The sequence below is a fragment of the Tasmannia lanceolata genome, unplaced genomic scaffold, assembly GCF_043159265.1.
Source record: "Tasmannia lanceolata isolate RefF3 unplaced genomic scaffold, GAP_Taslan_0.1 ptg000008l, whole genome shotgun sequence".
In the NCBI taxonomy this organism is placed as follows: Eukaryota; Viridiplantae; Streptophyta; class Magnoliopsida; order Canellales; family Winteraceae; genus Tasmannia; species Tasmannia lanceolata.
In genome coordinates, this window is record NW_027518685.1 from 9,618,259 (window position 1) to 9,644,395 (window position 26,137).

At 39.0% G+C, this 26,137-nt stretch overlaps 1 protein-coding gene across 1 annotated transcript; it reads left to right on the forward strand.

Moving 5' to 3' along the window:
- Positions 1-13,740: 13,740 nt before the first annotated feature.
- Positions 13,741-25,990, forward strand: LOC143884279 (Chaperone DnaJ-domain superfamily protein). The gene is made up of 9 exons (XM_077387753.1): positions 13,741-15,275; positions 18,521-18,650; positions 18,786-19,273; positions 19,440-19,520; positions 19,680-19,778; positions 21,258-21,371; positions 21,530-21,613; positions 24,306-24,377; positions 25,517-25,990. The coding sequence occupies exons 1-9, from the start codon at positions 14,955-14,957 to the stop codon at positions 25,787-25,789; spliced, it is 1,662 nt and encodes a 553-aa protein (XP_077243868.1). The 5' UTR covers positions 13,741-14,954; the 3' UTR covers positions 25,790-25,990.
- Positions 25,991-26,137: the final 147 nt, after the last annotated feature.

Genomic DNA, 26,137 nt, shown 5'->3' on the forward strand with positions numbered 1-26,137 from the left:
GGGCATATCGGCAGGAACCCATGCAAAGACATCTGCACTGCCCTGGAGAAACTCGGTGAGTTGATGTTGAATGCTACTACTAAGGGAGGAACCGATCAGAGCGACTTTCTCACCGTCCTCCGGGCACAGTGGGATGGAGAGTAGGTCCTCAGCGGGTTGAGTACCCCTGAGTTCGTCCCTTACATCAAGCAGTTCGATTGGCAGTGATTCCACTGCGTTTTTTCCTTTCAGTGCCATTGCATAGCACTCCCTTGATTGAGGCTGATCTCCGCGAACTTCCCCCACGCCATTAGGGGTTATGAATTTCATTTTTTGGTGGTAGGCTGAGGCGACTGCTCGGATCAGATTCTGGCCAGGCCGTCCCAAGATAGCATTATAGACCGAGGTGGCCTTCACTACCAAGAAGTTAACCATGGCGAACGCTTGACATGGTGAATCTCCGACAAGAACAGGGAGCTCGATCTGTCCTACCACTTTTACGACCTCTCCGGAGAAGCCGAACAAATCTGAGTTCGCCGGCCTTAGACGGTCGTCGCCTATCATCATTTTCTCGAAGGCATGGTAGTATAGAATATCCGCTGAGCTCCCGTTGTCCACAAGAATTTTCTTTACCTCCCAGTTAGCAACGAGCATGGTTAACACCAATGCATCGTCGTGGGGCAAAATAAGGATGTCCAGATCTGCGTCCGAGAAGGAGATCTCATTCTCCGTTCTTGACTTTTTGTTGGTTGTGTGAACGGCGTTAACTTGCCGTGCATATGCTTTTCGAGCAGCAGAGGAGGTGCCCCCAGCGGCTGGTCCGCCCATGATTGTATTGATAACCCCCCTTGGTTGAGATCGGGGTGCCTCAGGCTGCGCGTCGGTGACCTGAGAAGTCTTATCCTGAGGAGGGGGCTGCTGTGATCTTCGAGGGCTACGGCCCTGGGGACTCTTTCCTTTGCGCTCTTGGGTGCGGCCGTCATTCTGGATGTATTTTTTCAAATAACCCCGGCTGATCAGCTGCTCAATTTCTCCCTTGAGCTGCCAGCAATCCTCTGTGTCATGGCCGTGGCCCTTGTGGAACCGACAGTACTTTGAAGGATCTCTTCTGTTTCCCTTGGAGATCATTCTAGGCGGCCACTTCACAAACTCCTCCTCACTGATCGCCGCCAGTATGTGCTTTCTAGAGGTATTGAGAGGTGTGAAGTTCTCTTCTCTTCTCTGAGGGGGTGGAGACTTCTCTTTCCTGGGAGGTTTATCCTCCCTACGCTGTTTCGGCAGATTCTTTTCTTCAGAGGTTATCCTCCGGTTTGAATTAAGAGCTGCCAGTGTTTCTTCCACTGTTATGTACTCTTCTGCCCCGGCCATGAGATCCGCCAGTGAATGCGGATTTTGCCGAGCCACCGCTCGACGAAAATCATCAGATCTTGCACCGGTGAGGAGTGCGTTCATAGCCGCTGAGGGATCTAAATTGGGCACCTGTAGTGCCTCCCTGTTGAAGCGGCAGACGAACACCTTCAGGGGTTCATTATCATCCTGTCGCAAGGCCATCAGGGATGCAGTCGTTTTCTTCGGCCTACGGCTACTCATGAAATGGCGGACCAGATCCTCTCCAAAATCATCGAAATTGTTGATGGAGTTTGGTTTGATCCTGGAGTACCAGTCTCTTGCCGCGCCAGTGAGCGTCGTTGGGAAGGCTCTGCAGATGAAGCCGTCGGAGGCGCCGTGGAGGAGCATCATTGTTCTAAATGTCTCCAAATGATCCACGGGATCGGTAGTGCCGTCGTACTGAGGGACGGCAGGCATTTTAAATCCTCTGGGTGCTGGAGCACTCAGGACATCACTAGTGAACGGCGTTCTGCTTGAGAACGCTCTGGAGGCGGGCCGGCTCTGATCCTTCGCCAATTCCTCTATTCGGTGGTTCATCTCCTCCATTCTCTGTAGCAGCGGATCCGTTCTGCGGTCTGGGGACCTGATTCTTCCCACAAATGGGCTTGCCGCAGAACCGGACTGACTTTCCGGACTCCTACGACGAGGCCGAGATTTTGCCGGTGGCAAACGATCTTCGTGAGGCCGGCGCCTCTGCGTGGAGCGAGACCGCGATCTTTCGCGGTGATGAGGTTCTGTCTGGGCGTGCCTCACTATGGGGCGATAAACTTGTCTAGCGGAGTGATGAGTTCTGCCCTCCCCATGACGTGATGACTCTCCCCTGTGGACTCCTTGGGCAGATCGCGGGGCCTCTGGAGGAGGTGGAGGGGGTGCTTGAAGTAGTTGTTGGTACTGACCAACAAGGGCCGTCATCTGCTGGAAGAGGGCTTGGACTTGCTCCGAGGTGGGCACGGGATTGTGATGCTCCGAGCGAGAAAGGCTTTGGTCGGCAGATGCTGCCACTACCATCGAGGCGATTCGACCGCTCCGGGTCCTGCGAGGTAGCGTGGCTTGGTCGTTCTGCGCAGAAGCTAACCGCGCACTCTTGCGCCCTGCCATTTTTGTAAGTGAGATATGTAAGAACAGCTTTTAGTTCTTGGTCCCACGGATGGCGCCAATCTGTTAGACCTAAAATCGGTAACAGGTACAGCAGTGGCGTAAGAACTGAGAGCGAGTGACGAGGGAGGTCGAGTATGAGTCCTGTGGTGAGTGCTTAGTCCTGCACAAGGCAAACAAGGTCAGAAGACCAGACCGGATTTTACTCCGGACAGGTCCTTCGACACTCAAGTCAGTATGAGCAAGAGTGAAGGGAAATGTCAGAGTTTTTAGGGAGAAGAGGGTTTTTAGCATTACCCCTTAGTCTGAGCTTTAGTCCCCTATTTATAAGGAAAATCTGTTGAGGTGTCCTGGACAGGTGTCCAGGACAGGTGGCGGCCTGTGAGAGGCTGGATCTCACCTACTCTGAACAGGTGGCAGCCTGTGAGAGGCTGGGTCTCACCTACTCTGGGACAGGTGGCAGCCTGTGAGAGGCTGGGTCTCACCTACCCTGGGACAGGTGGCAGCCTGTGAGAGGCTGGGTCTCACCTACCCTGGGACAGGTGGCAGCCTGTGAGAGGCTGGGTCTCACCTACCCTGGGACAGGTGGCAGCCTGTGAAAGGCTGGTGTTTTCACACCCCATCAGGACTTATTGCCACTTACACTGATGTTGGGTGTCCCGAGTAATCAAAAGGGGCAGATTTATCACTTCCCTTTGTTTACCTAGGCCTAATCTCGTCTCTTGAAGCTCTTGCAAACAACCTACAGTTGCTCAGTCCAGCACTAAGACTGAATATAAAATAAGTGTCTATCAATTTTGCCTTCCACTTTTGGATGGGTTAGGATGATCTAATGGAGCTGATTTTTTAAACACACCCGATCTATGATGAGGCCTTTCAAATGAATGCTTTGGATCATCCTAACAATGTGGGCCCCTTATGTTTTGTGAGCGTCACCTCATATAAGCTATATGAGGTTAACCTCATGAACCCTTTTCTCATATATATATATATATATATATATATATATATATATATATATATATATATATATATATATAGAGAGAGAGAGAGAGGAAAAGGATTGTACGCTCGAGCGTACCAAGCTTATGGTACGCACGAGTGCCCAATCACATGGGTTCCACATTTTTTGTGGTGATCCAAAGCATTCATTTGCAAGGCCCTATCATAGATAGGGTGTGTACCAAAAATCAGCTCCATTAAATCGTCCTAACCCCTCCAAAAGTGGAGGGCAAAAATGGGCAGATTTGTGGACAAACAGTGTTTGTCCATTTTGACCTACAAATGGATGGGTTAGGATGATCCTAAGGAGCTGATTTTTGGTACACAACCCATCTATGTAAGGGCCTTTCAAATGAATGCTTTGGATCATCCTAACAAAGTGGGCACAAATGTGATTGGGCACTCGAGCGTACAATCATTTTCCTCATATATATATATATATATATATATATATGAGGAATAAGATTTTGCGGTCGACCGCACCAAACAAGCTTAGGTGCGGTCGAGGGCCCCAAACTCATGTGGGCCCACTTTGTTAGGATCCAAAGCATTCATTTGTGGATGTAAAAATGGATAGACACCGTTTGCCACAAATCTGCCCATTTTTGCCCTCCACTTTTTGAGGGGTTAGGATGATCCAATGGACCTGATTTTTTGTACACACCCTATTTATGATGGGGCCTTACAAATGAATGGTTTTGATCAGCACAAAAAACCTGGGACCCATGTGTTTGGGCCCTCGACCGCACACTCCTTTTCATATATATATATATATATATATATATATATATATATATATATATATATATATATATATATATATATAGAGAGAGAGAGAGAGAGAGAGAGAGAGAGAGAGAGATTGTTTTTTATTTTTCATTTTCTTAGAAAATTAATGGTGATCAAGATGTTTTATATTTAATAACTTCGTAAAGATAAATACTAGCCTCTCACAATCAAAAGAGAGTGAGAAAACTGGGCAAACTCCCTGTGATTCAACCCTTCCCATGGTTGGTGAATGCGACCTTAATAAGTTAAAATAAAGGATGACTGGAGCAAACATTGTTCAGCAAATCATAGACACCAATCTTTCTATTCATGATCCGAATGAAGATTTACTTAAAATAACTTTAGGGCCCGTTTGGATACCTCATGCATTTGTATTTTGATTTGGATTTGAGTTTTGGATGCAAAACACATCAATCATCTTCATGATCATGTTTTAAGAGAGAGAGTGAGGGATGTCTCGCTGCTACCGGAGCAGCGATAGTGACGGAAGTTGCCACAAATATTGATTTCCAAATAATGTCTCGCAGAAAATATTTGAAAATCGGAATTTTTTACACTGTTGTAACTGATTTGGAAATTCTAAGGATCTGATCTAGCTCAAAATATCAACTAAATCCAAGTCTAAATCTTGCTGGTATCCAAACGTGGCCTTATTAGTAAAGAAGACCAATTTAGAGGCATTTAAGCAAGTTATTGATACTCAAATTCTTGAGCACTGTTAAGAAAACGGGATTTCGTTTTAGGGGAAAAACAACGGGCATCAACCATTCGAGCCACGTCCACTAAAAGACAAATGGATGAAATTCAATGAAAACCGAAAATTTGAAATTTTCGATGAAATCCAATGAAATCAAATAAAGTATTATTTTATATCGTACAAAATTTCGGCCGAAATTTTCAAAATTTTGTTTGAAATTTCAGAAAATATTAAATAATGAATAAATTCCAAATTTTTTGGGTGAAATCCCCTAATTTTGGACCAAAATTTCAGAAAAATGAAATTTCGATCAAAATAATGTAACGTTTCAGGTGATGTCGATTTCGGTATTGACCAGATTTCAGTCGAAATTTAAAACCTTGATTATGACTACTCTTTTTTATACTAGAGGCGGCTATCCCAAGTATCATAAGGGTGAATGTATCATTTCCTTCCTTTTCTTACACAGGGAGTGCAGCTTTCTTGTCACTTTGTAATATGTTTTTGTCTGTGTCCAAAAGTTAGGTGGGATTTCAAACCTAACAGCCTTTTAATCTGAGACAGGATGGATAGGTTATGTTCCACAGTGAACGTGTTGACATGTTGTATGGTCAGATAAGCCCCACCGTTCATCTGGTAGGCTCCATTTTGGACAGTTTACAGTGTAAACTGCAATAATCGGATTCCTGTCTGGCTGAGGGCTCTCTCAAGCAGACGGTTAGAAAGAGCCCGCTTCCATCGATCGAATGGTTAGGATTTCCGGATTGATTTCGAGTTTAAAGTTTGGGTGGATGAGTGGGTCCATCATTTCCGTGTCATATCCAAAATTACATCAACCCACTCCCATTGGTGGGAGCAGTGGGACCATCTAAAGTTTTCTCCGTTTGGTTGCCGGGTTTTTTTCTTTTCCTGGGATTTATGTGGGTAAAGGTAGGAGACAAATGAGGGGACAAACATTAATTAGAGAAAGATATTATGATGAGTGGAGAGAGATGGTAGAGAGAGAAAGAGAGACTACCATTTTCAAGACAGGGTTTTGCTGATGTCACCAAGAAAAAGCTGATGTGACCACTAAATATTCTCCCACATTAATCCTAGGGAAAAAAAAAAACCAACAACCAACCGTTTGCTTAATAATTGCTTTTTTATAGGAATATTTTCAGGGAAAATGAAGTTTTCAGCATTTAGTTAACTAAATTTTCACGTTATTTTTCAAAGTTGGAAGTTTTTACTTATTTTGCTTACAATATTTTTTTCATGGAAATTTTTACTTTCAATAAGTTTCTATGGGAAGTGATATTTTCCTTTTCTTTTCCCTATAAACAACCATCTACAAGAAGTTTTATAATCGGCTGATCCTAACCGTTCAATCAGGAGATTGGATTCAATTTTGTAAGGTGGGAGGAGGAAGCATCTTGGAGAAACAGAGGGGGTTGATATATGGGGACCTTCAAACCTAGGGTGCAACTTGATTCGGGTCTTGTTGGGCTTTTACTAAAAATGAATTGGAATCAACCCAAACCACACCAATTTTATGGTAATAGCTCAGCCTGAATTCCCAAACATCGACCCTAAGCTAAATCTTGAGCAGCCCTGACCCTATTGACGGATTATCAGTAGTATTGCATTGTGTTCCCATCATAAAATAAAGCTACTGATATTGGCACTGCCTTGTTTTGATTGGTAGTCAGCGACATCATTTGGAGGGTTGAGGACGGTTAGATTTTGATTTTCAAAATCTTAGTTTTGACTCAAAAATAGTGTCTTGGAAAATATTTTCTAAAGGTGTTTTGGAAAAGAAAAACCTTTCTTTGGAAAAGTTGCTTTTTATAAGGAAGTGTAGTTTTGGGAAGAAAAGATAGTCTCGTATTGCTTTGGAAAAAAGTGGGAGAGTGGTTTATATAGCTTTTCCCACTTCTTTTCTTTGCTTTAATGAAAATTGGGGTGGACCCGAGGGACGGTACGTTACACCGTAAGGGGCTATAGGGCGCATAGTGGCCCTTTTTTGAAGGGATGTATTACAAACAGAAGGGCGGCCAACAATCTAAGGTGATTCAAGCTTGACTTGGGTCTCAAATACTTGCAAAATCTAAGGTGATTCGGGCTTTTGATTCTGTTCAGTGCAGAACTTCGTCAACCAAATGGATGAGACTTAGGATCGTGTGGGAAATCCATGGTATTCTTTTGTCATGTTAGAAGGGCGGCCAACAATAAGGGGCTATAGGGCGCATAGTGGCCCTTTTCTGAAGGGATGTATTACAAACAGAAAGACGGGCAACAATCTAAGGTGATTCAGGCTTTTGATTCTGTTCAGTGCAGAACGTCATTAACCAGATGGATGATACTTAGGATCGTGTGGGAAATTGCATGGTATTCTCTCGTCATGTTAGAAGGGCGGCCAACAATAAGGGGCTATAGGGCGCATAGTGGCCCTTTTCTGAAGGGATGTATTACAAACAGAAAGACGGGCAACAATCTTAGGTGATTCAGACTTTTGATTCTGTTCAGTGCAAAACGTCATTAACCAGATGGATGAGACTTAGGATCGTGTGGGAAATTGCATGGTATTCTTTCGTCATATTAGAAGGGCGGCCAACAATGAGGCAGATTAATCTGCCCGTACGGGAGTTGGTGGGCCTTGCTTAGAGTTTTTTGATTTCCTTCCTCCTTGAGTTTGTGTGGCTTTATTATTCATCTTTTCTTTCTTATTGTCTCTTGTCTCATATTGTGACCATATTGGTTGAGGTTGTATCTTTTCCACCTTCTTGCATAAATTCTTTTAACCATTCAAAAAATAGCCTTTTCCTCTTGTTATCAAAACATGATAGTGGGATTATCATTAGCCTAACATAATTGAGAGTTAAAACTAAACTACAATTTTTTAATTTTCTTACCATTAATAGAATCAACTTTCTCTATTTAATTGGGCAAAGGACACCTAATTTCTAGAAAGATCTCAATCATGCCTCCTCTAAAAGTAAATTCGTATAGGTCTATTTCAATCTACTCTACCAACCAATAAAAACCACATTTATATGTCTTATAAAAGGCTTACAAGTTCTATTGTTCTAACATCTAACTCCACGATATGATTTTTCAATGCGATAAATGTACTCAAATTATTCATGAAAGGTGACGTGATATAGGGAAATGATATACGCACTCCCTTAATTTTATAAGCACGATCCCTACTTCATTAAGGGAAGTAATTGGCGCCGGTGTATCAATGACTAAAGGAGGGCTAATGTACTTGATGTCAGAAGAAATCAGTGGCCTTGATTGCCACGTACACTGGCGCTGGGTGTCCCTAGTGATGAAAAGGGGCGTAAAAATCACTTCCCTTCATTAAGAGAGGAAATATATGAGGTAGAGCCCATTTATTTGGATGACCTTAACCATTCATTTGTTGGCCCTGTCATAGACAGGTCATGTTCCCCAGGTCTTCTCCATAGGATGATTTTAATCCTTGGATTTCTGGAGGTTATCTTATCATCATTTTTCGTTTAAATTTCGAGCCATCCATTTTGCACCAAATATATTGGAGGGTTAGGATCATCCTATGGAGAAGATTTTGGGAGCACCGAACATCTTCGACGGGGACAATTGAATCTTTAGATCATCCAAATTGACTGGTCTCACTGTTCCTTTTTCTGTGTGTATTTTCAGGAAAATGCATGCCCACAACTCATATAAATCTCCTATATGATTTGTTTTGCTGGTAAAAGCTTTTTAAGAATTGTAAAATCCTTTCATGCAAATCAGAAAAGGCAGGTTGATATCCGCACTACCATATTTTGATAGTGACACTACACTTTTTTGTCTTACACTATTCTAATTGGATGTTGATAGCATCTTTAATTAGTATTGTAACAGCCATTAAAAGCGAACTCAAAAAAGCATAAAATAGAGTAATTAGTACCATTATCAAAAAGCGGAAAATAGAGTAATTAGTACCATTATCAAAATATGATAGATCCCATATGAGCCCCCTTTAGGGAAATGTAAACTAAACAGTAGATTTCCATTATTAAAACAAGGCCGTGCGATGTCATTTCGCTTTCATAGTTTCATCTAGGCTTCTTGTCTTTCTACCGTAAAACAATTTTTACAACAAAAAAATTACTTTCACACCCTAAATTTTGTCTTGTATTTGCAACCTAAAATATGTTTTACACCCATCTTTACGCCCAAAGAAACATAGTCCTATTGAAGGAAATGATATCTTCTATGCACCAGAATCATATGCTTCGGGAAATAAGAAGGATTATTAAAGTTACCCCATTTTATTTAATAGGGTCCTAACAAAGGTGAGTGCTTGGACCACTTTTTCAATTGTTTCCATGTGACCCAAGTTAATGATATGGCAACAACACTTGCCTACTTCACTTCTTTATGTGTTAGTTGAGTGAGAGACTCCTCACTTCATTACTTTCTTACCAAAAAGTGCTGCCAAAAAGCTTCCAAGATTAGGACACAAAGCAAATGAAATGAATCATGTGAGAAGAAAAAACTTCCACTACTCGTGATCCTCACTTTTGTTTGCTTCATTGCCAAGTTATGTTTCGTCTGAAATGGAGTACCTTTTATTTGTCTCCTTTTCCTTGGGAATTTCCGCAGGAAACCCACGTTTGGTTGCTAGTTATATAGTGGGCAAAAAAGAATCTCACAAACCAAAATAACCCCGCACGAAACCCAAAGCTGGAAAAAAAATCCCAGGAACCAAAATAATCTTGCACGAAATCCGAGGAACCAAAATAACCAAAAGAAGAACTTTTTTTTTCCCAACAGTTCAAGCAACCAAACAAAGCTGGGTTTTTATTTTACTTGGATTTTATTTTCCCACCATAGTCCGGTCAACCAAACATGGGATTTTTATTTTACCGGGATACTTCCAGGGAGTTTTTTTCCCACCAATCTCCCAGGAAGTTTTTTGTTCCACAAAAGTCCCAAGAACCAAAATAATTCTGGCATCCAAACGGACTTGCTAGCCATTAGAATAAATGTACAAGCTTAAATACAAACGAATTGAATTTTACCCCATTCTTCTTCTTGTTGATTAAAGCATTCTAAGTTTTAACTGTATATCACTTCCTTAGAAATATATTCGCCCTAATCGATTGATCTCAAAATTACTGTCCCCTTAGTGGGACTCTATTCTCTACTAGCAGATTTATAATGTACCCACGCACATGGAGTCAAAACAGCTGACACGTGTTGAACCGTACGAATCATCTTAAAGACGGAAGTACCCGAGAACTTTTTACATATTCACACCCAAGCTGTGGCCACAAGGCCCACAACCGACAATGACTTGGGGATAATTCCGTCATTCTATCCGCATGGCGGTATATCACATGATGCTTGATTCGACACCTGTCTGGTTATTCGTTCCTTGTTATTTTAATTACATCATCTAGCTTACTAAACTCCCTTGTAACAAAATTTTAACCACAGTTTAAAAAGATTGCTCTCTAAAAAATCTCGATGTTCCAGGCCTTTAAATATCCCAATATATTGCCCGATATATCAAAAAAATTAAAGATAATGTCAATTTATCGTGAGACATAGGCCAATTTATCAATGTTGGAAATATGCTAGTACCTATAACCAAAGTTTTAAATTTTGGTTTCGGTACCAATTTCGGACCCTACCGAAATCCGAAGTTTCGGACCAAATTTCCGAAATTTCGGATGAAATTTTGTAACAATTTTTAAAATAAAATAAAATGACATAAAATCGAAATTTCAGTTTCGGTCCCCACCGAAATCCAAAATTTCGGACCGGATAGATTTTTCTGCTGTTTAAAACCTTGATTCTAATCTAGCCAGCACTTCTTCGTTACTGTAAAAAGTTTTTGATTGCCCATTTTTTCCTTAAACTGGGACCCACCGGTACTTATCATGGAGGACTATGATTCCCGGTGTAATCAGAGACTTTGATCTGTTGGGACAAATGTTCAAAGGGTGAGGATGAATGGACTCGATCATTGTACAAGTGGCCTACCAAATGAATGGATCCGATCACGATACAATATGATGGGATAAGATAGTGTTGTCCCACTGGAGTTGTTCTTCACGGGGATAGAAATCCTTAGGATAAGTTATTATAGCGATTGACCACCTGCTCGAATATTTTTATCTGAAGTAAACCTCTCAGATTGGCTACCATGCTCATATACTGTATACCCTACCCATTGGTGTTGTTCTCGGCGTGAACAAATGATAGCAAGCTCTTGGGAAAGTTGCCTTGTTTCCCAAAACTATAGTTACCGAATGTAATACCTAATTATAGGAATAGTGGGAAGGGCGATTAGAAAGACCAGGGTTTTTGGGTTTCTTTTTGGGAAACATATAGTACAAAAATTATCACACGAATTGAGCGTGGTGTGCATAAGGTGGCCCGGCTACCTCAAGGGCTAGAAAAAGCAAGAGGCAAGGGAGAGAGAAAAAGAGAAGAAAGAGGAAATAGAAAGGGAGAGAGAAGAGGGATTTTTTTTCGGATTTTTCTTGGGTTTTCTTCTCAGGGTTTTCTCTCGGGTTACTCTCAGTATATGGTATTAGCTGAGAGAACCAAGAAAAGGATTGCGAGTTTGTGGTTCTGGTTTAATCCATTTTAATCCTTGTAGTGGAAGATCGTGTCATAGTGGAAGATCGTGTTCGTGCCTGTGGATGTAGGCATCTTGGCCGAACCACATAAATCTCGGTGTTCATCTTGTGGTTTATGTTTATTTTACTTTTCCGTTAATTTGTGCACAATAGGATCGGATGTGCTCGGCGGATTTTCTCAACACAAGCTTGTCAAAGAATATAATAAATCCCATTTTGCTATCCCCATGGAGAACATCCCATTGCTATTCCCACATAGAACAGCCCACTATGGTGATAGCAAGCCGTGCTTTATTTTATCTTTGGACAGATTTAGCTACCCCTTGTCATGCCAGCCTTTATTTTAGTTCACATACATGAACTTTGAGTAGTATTATTGCTCCCATGTATGTACTTTAAACAAAGTTTCCTAAAAAGGTACTCTCTTCCTAGCTTATTTCAGTGGATCTTTGTATTAAGTATTAAACATAAGAGTATAAATTGCCAACATAGGAACAATATTGATTCCTAGTATGAGAAATAAGATATAAGATATTATTAATTGGGAAGTGATATATACGCCTTGTTTTTACATAGGACAACCCCTTCTAGTGTATCTATGACTTCTCTTTTACACTATAGATGATTGTCCCAGAAGGGGCAAATGTATCATTCTCCTATATAAAATTAAGGAAAGGGTTATTGCGCTTTAGTGGCTTATAAAGCCTCCCATTCGTCACTTTTTGTGGACCCGCAAAGGTGGACCGGACCAGCTATAAGAACCAATGGGAGGCTCTATAAGCCACTAAAGTCCAGGAAAGCTCCCTGCGCTGCAGCGCAGAAACACTTTTCTCTATAAATTTATGGAGCATTAATTATTAGAGCCCCAATTGTAGTATAGTTTATCCCCATAAAAAGCTGGAATGGTTGGTAAATTGGTTTTTTCTATCTGGCTTAAAATAGCGTACTTTTGCTTATAAATCCCTAATTTGAAAGTTTAAAGTTTTTTAATACAAAAACTATCTTTTGGAGCTACTTAAAGGATATTTTCGTCAAAAAATATTATTGTCCTCTTTGTTCACAACAGTACCAAATATTCGGGGATTTACTAAAAATATTTGTGAAAAGCTTAAAGTTGCTTGAAAAAATCAAAATTATCAACTAATTGAAATATATTTACAAATTGGGGATTAGATAGAATTCCATTAAAATAAAAATCCTACTTTTCACATGCTAGCATACGAAACTTCAAATCTAATGGTTAGGATCATAGTCAGCAAACGACATTTTTTTTTTTTGAAAAATGCATTTTGTAGGTTCACGGTTTAATCCTTCATTTAAACTCCGTTTTTTTAAAAAAAAAAATTTCTAAACACATTTTAGATGTATTAAATGCATTTTTTTACCAGCTCAGCAACTTACCCTACTATATATATTTTGTAAATTAGGGGTGCAACTCGAGTCGATTTTTGAGAATTCGGGTTGAGCTTTTACCTTAAAATCAGGTCAGGTTCGGGTTGATTTCTATTCATTTTTTAGCAAAAGCTCGACCCGACCCAAGTTGCACCCTTGAATGTAAATAACAAAATCTTAAACGTGTTACATCCATTTTTTTCGCGTCTACCATGTTTTTTGAACTAATAAAGTATTAAACTCGATTTTTTCGCGGCCCCTTTTCTTTTCCCTAATCAAGTTTTGTGAATAATGGTTAGGATCTTCCAATCATATTGGACCCATTAGTATGATTTTGGGCCAACAATTTTCATCAACTCACACCCACAATTTATTGGGTGGTTGGATGGGTTGCCAATCCTTTCCTTATTATAATAAAAGAGGATCATTGGGCCATGATAAATTCGCACCCCCTGTAGGATATTTGAAGGAACGCTTTTTAACGTCAATTCGCGTTAGAGGGGTGCGAATTATTCTACAGGGGGTGCGAACTTATCAATTCCCAGATGAAATATCGGAAATGAAATTTCCAGCCCCTTCCTCAACATTTTCACCTATTTGGTTTGTCTTATTCGTTTTCGAGAAAAAGACAAACTAAATAAAGGGCAAATGGTCATTGTCGAAGAAGATGAGGTGGAAATGCTGGGAACAGGCGTGGCAGTATCATTATCCCGAAAACGTTGCGTTTTTCATTTACGACAAAAATCGTTGTTTTATTATTTAACTAACTTATCTTTGTAATAAAAATCTACTCCACAGTCAGTCAAAACTCAAAAGGCATTCGACTGAACAAAAAATTCCACGCAGAAAAACCCTAAAAATAAATTCTCATCTCTCTCTCTCTCTGTCTGCAACAAGCAATAAATCAAGCAATAAATCTCGCATACCTTTTCACGTCTTTTTTCTGCTTTGGCGAGATTTCTAGGGTTTTGAAGGGAGCTCGGATTCGGATTCGGATTCGGATTCGGATTTTCCTTGTCGTAATCCGTTAAAGACGTTTCTCCAAACAATCGTTTTTGCTTTTCTTTTTTCTTCTCTGATGTGGAAAAGTGCTGGGAATAGCTGGATTTCTAGGGTTTCGAAATGAGCTGCAACAAATCAAGTAAATTTCACTACAGCTTTCGATTTATTGCTTCTAACAGAGCAAGTACGTTAAGAAACGGGATCGAATAAGCGGAATTGGTATGTTTTTTGTTAGATTCCAGTGAGATTTCTAGTGTTCTTGAAGTCGGTACTTTTATGAGGGGATTGTGTTACTGTTTTTTCGCTTTCGGTTGATTGGTTTCCACTTTCCAATAGACAAGTACGGTAAAAAATGAGCTGAATTGGTATGTTTTTTTGTTAGATTTCACTGAGATTTCTAGGGTTTTCCAAGTCGGTACCTTTTTTTTTTCGCTTTCCATTGATTGCTTTTAACAGAGCAAGTACACGTTAAAAAAGAGGATCAAATGAGCTGAATTGGTATGGTTTTTGTTAAATTTCAGTGAGATTTCTAGGGTTTTGGATGTCGGTGCTTTTACGAAGGAATTGTGTTACTTTTTTCAAAAAATTCATCCTGAAGTAATCCGCTGGAATTTGACAGGATTGGAATAGTATTCGGATTCGGCTAGGATTTTAGTGTTTTAAGGCATTTGAGGGGAATTCAATTGTTTTCTTCGTGATTTTCAGTGAAATTTTTAGTAATTAGCTGGATGATGGTTTCTATTAGATTGCAGTCAGATTTCTAGGATTTTGGAAGTCGCCTGATTCAGCGGATTACTAAATTCGTTGTGGAAATAGTTAGGGCTTCGAATCAGGTGAGAATTTAGGGTTTCCAATTTTGTCGTGGAGGCAGCTAATCAGTAGCAGGTTACTGTAAAGAGATGTGTGACTTGATCTTTCACTTAGTTCTTGCTTCCTTCGGAATAGTGGTGAATTTTAATTTTTGGAGATAGTTAGGGCTTTTCGATGAGGCTTTAGGTTTTATCATGGAGAACATACGGTTGTTCAAGCAAGGATGGGAATGGACCCAGTCTCAGAAGCATGTTTTGTTGGGTGCGCGAGCTGCAGTGAGCTGTTTCAGGGACAAAACTGTCTTTTTAATCGATCGCCACTGGCCTATGATTTACACATGGAGTGTACAATTGGGGAAGTTTCTTTTGCTGTTACTGTTACAATGGAGGGATTGTGTTATAAGGGGTTTCAATTCATTGTTCAGACTGGGTTCAACGGCATTGCTTGTTATTATGTGGAGTTGCTTTCTTAGTTTGACATCAATAACGTGCGTGATTTACGTCCTCCTAAGTTTTGTAAGTCCACACTATTTGGTTTTCCTTTTCTACTCATGGTTTCTTCTTGTTTTCTTTTGTCCTTATTGGTATCATTTACAATCTTATACACACACGAATTCCATTGTCAAATCACAACTTCATCTGCAACTTTAGTAGTCTTCCATGATGGTAGCTATGCCACTAGGGTTGCTGTTTGTTGATCTTCTAAGCTGTATTCCTGTGCGCAAAATGATGGTTATTGAATTTTATTTTTTTTTAATGGTGGTTATTGAAATTTTTTCTTCTTCTGAATGTATCTGGATGTTGTGGTGGCCAGTCGCAGTCCAGAACCCTGATGCCTTTTGAGTAATTTATAATGGTATAAAGAAAAGTTCCATCTATACTTCTTCCATGGCACGATGGAAGAATTTATGTTTTGCATCCATTTCGTAACCTTATAGTCATCATTTTATTGTTTTTTTTTTTGAATGGTATATAGTCATTGATTCATCATCGTGACCTTGGATTCAATGTTTCTTTGAAATACACTTTATACTATCTAGTGAAGGTTTTCACAACTCACTCATTTAACTTCTCAATTTAACCATATCTTAGAAACTTTACCCTATAGTATGCATTAGGATTAAACCCTCTCATGGTCTTTTGGTCTTGCTGGCAGCCACAAATGAGGTAAAATTATTGTCAAAAGCATAGTTTTAAATTTCCACTGAAACCGGCACGAAACGACCGAAATGTTTCTATTTCCCTCCCCACCGAAACCGATATCGAAACTGATATGTATACCGAAACCAAAATTGTATGAATATTAGTGGTATACTATCTCAATAAGTGTTACATATTTATATTTTATAAATTGCATGTAAAATGTAAGATATGTTTTATGTATATGTATTCATATGAAGTACATGTGAAATGTGGTATATATTGAATTTTTCAGCATGTGCAACATCGCATGTCACTAGGTGTTTGATGTTGTTAAATCATTATGGATGGTTGTCTTTCTTATATGATGTTTTCTAAGTATGTATTTCTGTTTATTCTAGCAGTCCTGAAATTTCATCGTAAAATTCTATCGTTTGCATATGTTTCCATAACTTTTCATGATCTTACAGCATTTCCACTAAAATTTCCAGCTGAAAATGAAATGGTTGCATTTCTGTGGAGGTTGAAACCGAAATTTAAAAACTTGGTCAAAAGATCCACACTCTTTTGGTTAATTGCCAATAAGGATGATTTTTGCTTTCAAATCGGATTTTAGGCCTTACACAAATGAACATAGACACGATACCTTCATAACAATAATTTAAGAAAATACATTATTGCAGAATAGATTTTCAATATGATATTCAGCACTAGGATGACTTGGATGGAGTTGGAAAAGCTTACACTGGTACAATTTGAGGCAGCAAATTCAAATGAAGCTGAAATAAGAGCACTCAATACTGGCCTACATATGTTTTAGGAGGAGCTAACTGGAACTTGTAGGTGGACGATGACGTGAAAGAAATGGTAGCATAGGTCAGACAAGCTTTTTGAAGCCATGGAAGTTAGCGCATAATATCCTAGAAATGCTTGACATTATTACGAAAGTATCACTGAGTGTCAAGCATTTCCCAAGAAGTACTAATGAGAAGAGCGTGAGTTGACCTAAGTGAGCTTGTAATTGGAGTAGTGGTGTCTTTATAGAGTGTGTACTGATTAAGTTGTATCGTTGCTTTCTGGAACAGCTCATCCTATTTTCTCTATTTTGTATATTTGTTAAGTAATGTATTACTTTGTTCTCTCTCGGAAAAATAAAATAAAAATTTAATAGGAAGATATTTAACAGGGGATTATCTAACAAGTGCAGGAAATTTATGCATAGAATCATTAATGGAGTGTAAAAAAATAGAGTGAAAATCAACCAAACTGAATTAGGACGAAGAAGACATGCCTATATTTTTAAGGAAACACTTCTTAAAATGGCAAACATTCATAGAAAGGGAATGAGTTTCTGACTTTCAGTTGATTCCTTCCAAAAACAGAATCAGCATGAATGCAAGATACATGGTAGGAAAATACAAGGAGACAAGTGGGAATGTGGTGGAAAGGAAGCACATTTTTCAGAAAACAAGTTTGGAAACTGAATTTCATCTTATGACAGCCATTTGCCAGGGTTTACCTTGTGATTCCTCTAGGTTTTGTAGGAGTTTTGGGTGCCACGTCATATAAATGCTTTGTTTGGCTAGCAAACGAAGATTAAAAGCTGAGAAGACACCCTGGGATGTCGGTCCTTTGTCTCGTGCTTGTTTGCTGATGTACATTTGTTAAGTATTGCCTTGAATTTAGGCATGGATAATGTCTTCTTTAACACCGTGTGATATAAGGTGTTTTGAGTCTCATAGGAATCTTATTAAAATTCACATCCAGTGAGACTTGTAGTATCCTACTTGAGTTGGGAAACACTACAATACGTTTCAAGAGATATCCTTCAACGGCAAAAAAAGCGAGTTGGGTTGCTGTGTACGACTTCACCATAAAAAAACTGATAATGGGATACTTATATAAACCCAGAGTACCCATGTCACCAGGATATGGCATGATTCAGGTATGTGATACATCAGGATATGGCTATGTGAGAAAGAAGCTTTTATTTAACTAATCACTTCATCAAACTTGACAATGTGTGATACTATCACTTATCTACAATTCCAGGACCATTAAAAACCATAGCATGGTAAGCCCTTTAAGCGTTTTATATTTTGTAATATATCTTTGCATCAAAGAAACTTATTTTTATTAATATTATATTAGCCAGTGCCGTGTCCTTGATTTTACAAAAATTCCATGTTGTACCAGTGTTCACGTATACGTATACGTATCGGCATTTGTGTCTGGGTATCATACGTTGGAGGTCTAGAAGGTAAGTCACTGAATGTACTTGGGAAGGCAGAACAAATGCAACATGTTGAGCTCTAGGAAGGATTGGGGAAATTGTATTGGGAAGATGAATGGGGTGCTGAGAACTGATTTTTTTTTCTCTTTGTGCTTTATGCTTGCTCTTTACTTGATTCATGACCCTTACGTGCCTAACTTGTATAAAAAAAGCTATTTATTTGAAATTATTTTTTATTGTGAATGCGTATTTGATCTATAAACACTTGCACGTATTTATTTGTGTCTTTTGGATTGAGAAGGGAAGGAATATTTATTAATTTGGCTTTCTATTAAGTGTCTCGAGATTCGAGAACAAATGTAACTGACACTTGGAGTCATTGTTTCAGGGAGCTGCTGGAGGTGTTGTTCATTACTTGGGTTACACCCCTGGCCTTTTTCTTGTTGGACTGTTTGGGATTTTAATTTTGTGGATGTATGGTAACTTCTGGATAACAGGCACATTGTTCATAGTTGGAGGTATGGAATCACCTCCTTCTCTATGCATATCTTTAATACCTGGAACTGCATCCTTCTTCTATTGGTTTTGCTCATTTTAACTTCTGAATTTTCTGAACCCGGAAATCATTTAAGACTATACTATGGTAAATGCAGGCTATTTGTTCTCCCTAAATCATGTACGTCTGGTTGTCTTCATGTCAACTGCCTATGCTGTCTATTGTGTCAAAGTTCGAGTCGGATGGCTTGGGGTGTTTCTCTCAATAAACCTAGCCTTCCTTTCAAATGATGTCTTGAATTACTTGCTTCAAAGATACGATGGTGTGGATGAAGGCACGCACTTTGAAGAACACAAGGAATCGGAACCTATACCTGAGGACTTATCTAGAAATTGTGAATATGCTTCTTCAACCGGCGAATCTGAAAAGTTATCCTCAAGCAAGCCATCCATCAACACACCTGATACATCAAATGTTGTGAACATTCAAAAAGATTCTTCTGCTAGCAAGGTAGTCAAAGCAGATTCAAGTTCACTGGATGAGATGAAGAGGATATTGAGTAGCTTGGATTATTACGAAGCACTAGGTTATCCCAGAAACAAGAACATTGATGTTACACTATTGAGAAAAGAATACAGGAAAAAGGTTTGTTTATTTTTGTTGTGCATCTGCATAAAGCTATACTCTTTTTTTATCTTTTTTTTGAATGGTACATAAAGCTATGCTCTTCATTTCCAAACTGAGTTTGTACTTTGTAGTATCTGTGTAAGTATTCTTGTATTCATCGTCCTTTTTTTTTAAATCTATGTAGGCTGTGCTCGTGCATCCTGATAAAAATATGGGAAGCCCAATGGCAAGTGAATCATTTAAGAAACTTCAGTGTGCATATGAGGCAAGTTTGTGTTCATTGACATTTGTAGTCCTCTGCCCATTAAATGGTCTTACTTTTTGTATGTTGTTTCATTGCCATCTTGAAATTGATAATTTTATAACTTTTAGTAAGTTGATGATATTGACCTTTCAACAAGTCATAACAGTGATGGATTTTCAGGTTCTTTCAGATGCAGCTAAGAAGAGAAGCTATGATGAACAATTGAGGAAGGAAGAATCTAGGATTGTTCGTCAGAGGTCTCCTGGCACTTCCCAACAGGTAATGATTTACTTCTGCTGATGCGAAAAAACATGAAAGTAGATTGACTGGCTGGATTGGATCCGAGTCGTTCAAAACTCAAATTAGATTGACTTGCTGGACCGAACCCGAGTTGTTCAATACTCAATAATTTACTTGATGATTTTTTTTTTTTAACTTTGAAAAACTTGACCCATACTTGAGTTTTTCAAGCACTTGGTCAAGTATCTTTTTTTTTTAATGGTACTTGGTCAAGTATCTTGCATAGTCAATTGCGATTTTTTAGCACTGGATCAACGTTTTTGAGTGTTCAACCAAGTTCTTTTGGTTTTTACTAAAGCTGAGTTCCTCCTATAACTCAACCGGGGACCTGGGTCTTGATCAAAACGACTTGGGAGTTCTTTTTGTACCTGGTTCTTTGTCATGTTGACTCAGCAGTTCTTTGTGTACTCAACTGACATTCTAAAGTAATGAACTAGTGTGTGTTTGTTTTATGTACAGTAGTCGTCATTTGAAATGGAAAATTGGTAGTCACTGCATGATTGCCTGGCCTTTTAATATGAGATTCATATTACATGGCTATCGAGGAGGAATCCTGACATGTTTTCTTTCTCATGTTCTTTTTTTTTTATATTTGAAACATAAGAAATTCGTGGCTGTCATTCAGTGAGTGGGCCTGAAGAATGAACCAATCCCATGGCTTTTACTTTGCATAATGGAAATGTCCTACTGCATAATAAGTGTCATGTAGAGCAATGTCTAGCCCAAAAGTGCCGGGATTATTTCAGTGAGTCCTACAATGAAGAAATGCTCTTACTAGGCCACCCACTCCTCATTAGACTTCTATCTTATTTTACATTGATACACTCAAAGAAATCACAATTTTCATTGTGCAACAAGCATCTGCCCGCTTTTTCCATTTCTTATCTTCTCTAGAAGATCTGCATGGAAATTTCAAGTTCTATTGCTTATCGATAATGTTAGTTCTCCACTTTTTCTGTTAACATTGTTCTTGTATTTTATTGCTACAGTCCTATTTGTTAACTTCAATTTTTATTTTTTTTTGTTAAAGAACTGATTTTGTTCCAGTTTTAGTTAAACTTCAGTGTGCATATGAGCATGGTTTTAAATTTCGACCGAAATCGACCGAAACCGAAACGCACCGAAGCTGAAATTCCCAAAATTTACCAAATTTCGGGAATTTCGTCAAAATTCGTAATAAAATAATATTTTTTATTCCGTTAAGGAATTTCAAAATTTCAGTCGAAATTTTGTCCCAAAAAAAAAAACGGAATTTCGTTAGCTGTATGGAATTTCGGCTAAAATTTCGGTTTCGGATTAGTCTGAAATTTTAGCTGAAACCGAAATTTAAAACCATGCATATGAGGCATGCAAATTTTATTATCTTTCAAAATGATACACCTTGGCACGTATTCCTATTGGATGTTTCTCTACCAAACCTTTTGGTTGGGTGCTTGATTATACCTTTCTAATGATTAGGATGGGGTAGACTATCGTTCTGAAGAGTCCAGGCGTATCCAGTGTACAAAGTGTGGCAATTCACATATATGGATATGCACGCATAGAACGAAGGCCAAGGCAAGGTGGTGTCAGGTAAGCTAATCTGCAGTTCTATCACATTATAGAATGAGACCTAAAAGAAGTTTTTTTATGATAAATATTCTAGGATGAGGCTACTTGTTTTCTCGTATAGGTAAAATTTGAGCTATATCAATATAGATATAAGATAGCGTTGTCTTTTTGGCCATCAGGATTGCTGCCAATACCATCCAGCCAAAGATGGAGATGGATGGGTTGAATATAAATGCTCATTGGTCTTTGCGACGCCTCAAAAGGTATTCCATTACTAAGCCTAAGAGGATCTCACCTTTTATGTATATCATTTGGATCTCTTAAGTTTTAATAGTACAATGTATGATAGTATGTTGGAACTAGGATGATCACTCTGATAAGTTCATTCCATGGATTCATCTACAAAAATGGGACCTTTACTGTTCTTCTATCTGCCATTAGGATCTAGATTATAAGTATAATGTGCAACCATCACAGCGTCACACTTTAGTAGAGAACTTGTAAAAGAGCCCATTGAAATATTAAGTTGCATGAGGGTAATGGTTTTAAGATTGAGCCAATTGGTCAATAAGTTCTCATCAGTAAAATTGATGTGCTCTGTACTTGAAAGATTGCCAAATGTTAGAGAGAGTTTCAGGCCTCAGGAAAATTGAACACTTATTTTTTTTGGATAGGTAAGCTGGGATCGAACCCCCGACCTCAGGGTGAAAGAACACTGTCTTTACCATGTTTCTATTTCAAGTGCATTGCTTTCTTTCACTCGTTTCGTTTCTTATTGACTGTAGTACAACCCACTCTTTCAAAGCAAGAGTTTTTTACCTAATTTTCTGCTTCTGCTTTTAAACCCTTGCTTCCAAACTTCCTCTTGTTTCTACCATCAGTTGCCTTAAACTTCCTCTTACGTAAGTAACTCCTGATTGAAATGTATGGAAAAATTTGTGTATTGTCTTCATCCAAAAGCTGACCGTCTCATCTGAGAATGAGACACTGTTCATCCCAAAGCTGACCGTCTCATCTGAGAATGAGGCATATCAGATGACGTGGTCTGATACTATTGGATATTGTGGTGTCTCATACATACCAGATTCCCTATACTTCAAAACATAACGATGAATCCATTATTCCATATAAAAACTACCTTTATGAGTTTATGGGATGATGTGAGAATGAGACATATCAGATGATGTGGTCTGATACTATTGGATATTGTGGTGTCCCATACATACCAGATTTCCAATACTTCAAATCATAATGATGAATCCATTATTCCATGTAAAAACTACCTTTACTCAAACAAATCCCTTGTAAGTCTTGAATCTCTAGATACTCGTTAAGGTTCTCTAAACGCAAGCCTTAAATAAGTTAATTTCCATATTTAATTATGTATACAATGTTTAAAATTCTTAACATTATCCTGTGACTGTAAGAAAGATTTCCATCGCTCTCCCACCTTTTGAATTTGAAGAACCACCGCTGCTCTGCTCTTTCTACTTGTCCCACTGCATGCAGCTAAGAGCGTATTTTGTTTGCCCAAAGGGTGTGCATGATTATTTTTTTCAAATTTTGGCTTGTAAATTGTAATCTGATATACTCATTTTACACTATCTTAAGGTTTAATTTATGCTCTAGTGGCACAAAGCTTTGTTTTATAAAGTTACTGTACTCAATGAGGCAAAGTTCACTTGATATGGAAAGTTTCCGAAGCACATAGTATGGGGTTGGAGTGAGATATATCAGTTGCATTTTATTAGTACCAAGGATTGAATTCGAAGCAGACTAACATGTTCTTCTGGGATGGTTTATCCTGTTGTGCAAGTTCTGCAATACAGCTTCATTAAAGTTGGGAATGGATTGAAAAGTGTGTTCACTCCCATGGTGAAATGATGGCATATTTGCCGAACCATATTACTTAGATGTGCGCGTGTATCGGGTTAGACGTGAGGTCATTGACATGCCAACACAAACATACAGTAATATGAAGTAGAGAGTGTTATTTATTAAAATGCATAGAAATTTTAGAACTATTGTCCCAAAAAGGTAAAAAAGAAACAAGTTAAGGCTTGAATAGTACAGCATTGTTTAAGAAAGCAATTTGTCCCAGTTACATAGTTTTAAGGTTCACATTTTTTCCATTCTTCACTTTTCAAAACTGCAGTTTGGATCTTGCATGGAATGGTTTTGCAATCGTCATATTTCCAAATCTTGTACACATTGCGGCCCTTGGTTCTTCATTCCAAATCTCATACTTTTGTTTCCATAATTTTAATAATCTAAAAATTTGGTTTGGTAAGAGTTAACTAGGTAAGGTTGCTTCATTGTGACCTGGTGGTCACAGGTTCGAGTCACGGAAACAGCCTCTTTGCGGAGGGAGCGTCGTGCACCGGCCGCCCCTTTTTTTAAGAATTAACTAGGTATTTGGTTTGGGAAGAGTAGTTAACTAGGTAAGTACCTATATATTGCTTTATTTTCACAATCTTCCTAGTGGCTCCCAGTTCTCGTAAGTTACTCTTTTGCATCGGCATATTTCCACTCTCAATCTTAGTCCCATGCCTGCTCAAATAATCATATGGGATCATCTCAAAAGCCAAACCAACATAGTGACACTGATTTTTCTCTTGCATGTATTAAGAATTTCACACTAGTGAATAATGACGCTAAGAAGACAGTCCTGCATGTCCAGATCATAAATTTACGAGTGGGCCACTTTGAATAGGATGTTACATTGCTTGATTTAACGACAAGTAGCATTAGAAGATAGAACGGCATTCCTTTTACAGGATTTACATGAGGGCATCTTTTTTACTTAATATGTGAGGTTCTCGTCGGCTAGTCATTTTCTCAATTCATTCTTACAAATACATTGAATACAATTTTATCTTTGGGTCTGCTGCTGCACTTAGAAATGATCAAATTGTTTCCCTGTTAGTAATTTAGCAGCTTTTTCATGCCTTTCAGGTGGAAATACCACAGGCTTTTGTTTGTGCAGAGAGCAAGATCTTTGATGTGTCGGAATGGGCCATTTGTCAGGTTAGTGTATCAGCATTCCCACATCCTCTCATCCATAGTTGCAAAGTTCAACAGAAATATTCTTTGTTCTTTTCCCGTTATACTGAAAGCTAGTATTTTGCTGGTATACAAAAAAACGGAAAATAAATAGCATCTACCTTATCTATAACATCTATTCTATTTCCAGTTGTAACAGGAATTTTTTCTACTTATGAAAGTTGCATAAAGTCTGAGTCAAAATCTCCGGTGTAGTCGTCTTTTATTTCTGGAATAGCAGATCAATCACCAACAGAAATACTTCAAACTAGGGGTGTAAACGAGCCGAGCCGAGCCGAGCTTGGCCCAGCTCGGCTCGGCTCGTTAAGCTCAAAAATTCAGCTCGGCTCGGCCAAGCTCGCGAGCCTTAATGAGCTTGGGTTATATTAAGGTGAATGATATATTCACACCCCTCATCTTCCCTGGACAGCCCTATCTAGTGTAATTTGACTACTCTTTTTACACCACGGGGGGTGGTCCAAGTAACAAATGGGGTACCAAAAAAGAAGTGACATATTTTGCCTTCCCCTTTCACTCCCTGGACAACCCTTTTAGTATACAAATTAATATACAATATATATTTAAGTATATTAAATCCTTCACGAGCCTTAACGAGCCGAGCCGAGTCGAGCCTGGCCTAGCTCGGGCTCGGCTCGTTAAGCTTAATGAGCCTGGCCAGCCGGTTTGGCTCGGCTCGTTAAGGATTCGAGCTGAGCTCGAGCCGAGCTTCCGAGCCGGAGCCAAAATTGACACCCTTACTTCAAACCTATATAAGTAGTATACAAATTAAATCCTGTAATAAATGGTAAAGACAAATGAAGAATTTATATGAATGATCATGGCAACGAATGTGCCTTGCATCGCATGCTTTCTGAAAAAAAAAAAAGGATTGTCTTGGATACATGGCTCTATAATTACACTGGCAACCTATTGCCAATTGATTTCAGATTCTGACATTTGTGTCTGGGATTGTAACTCTAGTTGCATGAATCTTCTACTTTGGGCCTTGTGTCCATTTTGGATTTTCATCTTTCCTAGACTCCCACCCATAATTACCTTTTTACTTCATGCTTTTCTGCCATTCCCGCTCTTTCTTGCTCATTCCACTTGGGATAATTATGCAGGGAATGAGTTGTAGGCCGAATACCCACCGCCCAAGCTTCCACGTAAACATGGTCAGCTTGGAGAAGTCTGCCCAGAAATCCAATCCAACTAGATTTCCATGGGATTTTGATGCCGAGATGACGGAGGATGATGAAGAAGAGTTTGATGTGTGGCTTCAACAGGCCTTGGCCTCTGGTCTCTTCACTGAAACCTCCTCAAAACGCCGAAAGTGTTGGAGCCCTTTCAAGTTACATCCCAAGAAAGGCAAGAAACAGTGGCGAAAATCAACCTGATGGTAGATGAGGAATTCGAAGGGATCTTTTCTGTTCTTCTTTTGGAAGAAAAAATGGAAATGGATTAAAGCCTTCACTGTAAATAGATCATGGTCTCTGTTTAGCCTTATCATCTAGTGTAAAAAAAAAAAAATCATAAGGGGTCAGTGACAACACACATCTCTCCGAGTGCAATTTCTATTCTTTATGAGTTCATCTCTAGTATCTTGTCCTCGTGTTGCAGTGCACAGGGACTTTTTGGTCATTTTTGGAAATTGGCTCTGGTGAAGAGAGAAATAGGAATTGAAAAAGAGCATTTGGTTGTACCAACATTATTTCTTCAAAAACAAAAACTACTATTAACAATTA

What these genes read in the sequence shown, in the direction of transcription:
- LOC143884279 (XM_077387753.1), top strand. Translation starts at nt 14,955, where the DNA reads ATGGAGAACATACGGTTGTTCAAGCAAGGATGGGAATGGACCCAGTCT. An exon ending in CTCCTGGCACTTCCCAACAG is followed by an intron (nt 19,779 to 21,257) that starts GTAATGATTTAC and finishes TCTAATGATTAG; the next exon opens with GATGGGGTAGACTATCGTTC. An exon ending in CCAAGGCAAGGTGGTGTCAG is followed by an intron (nt 21,372 to 21,529) that starts GTAAGCTAATCT and finishes TTTGGCCATCAG; the next exon opens with GATTGCTGCCAATACCATCC.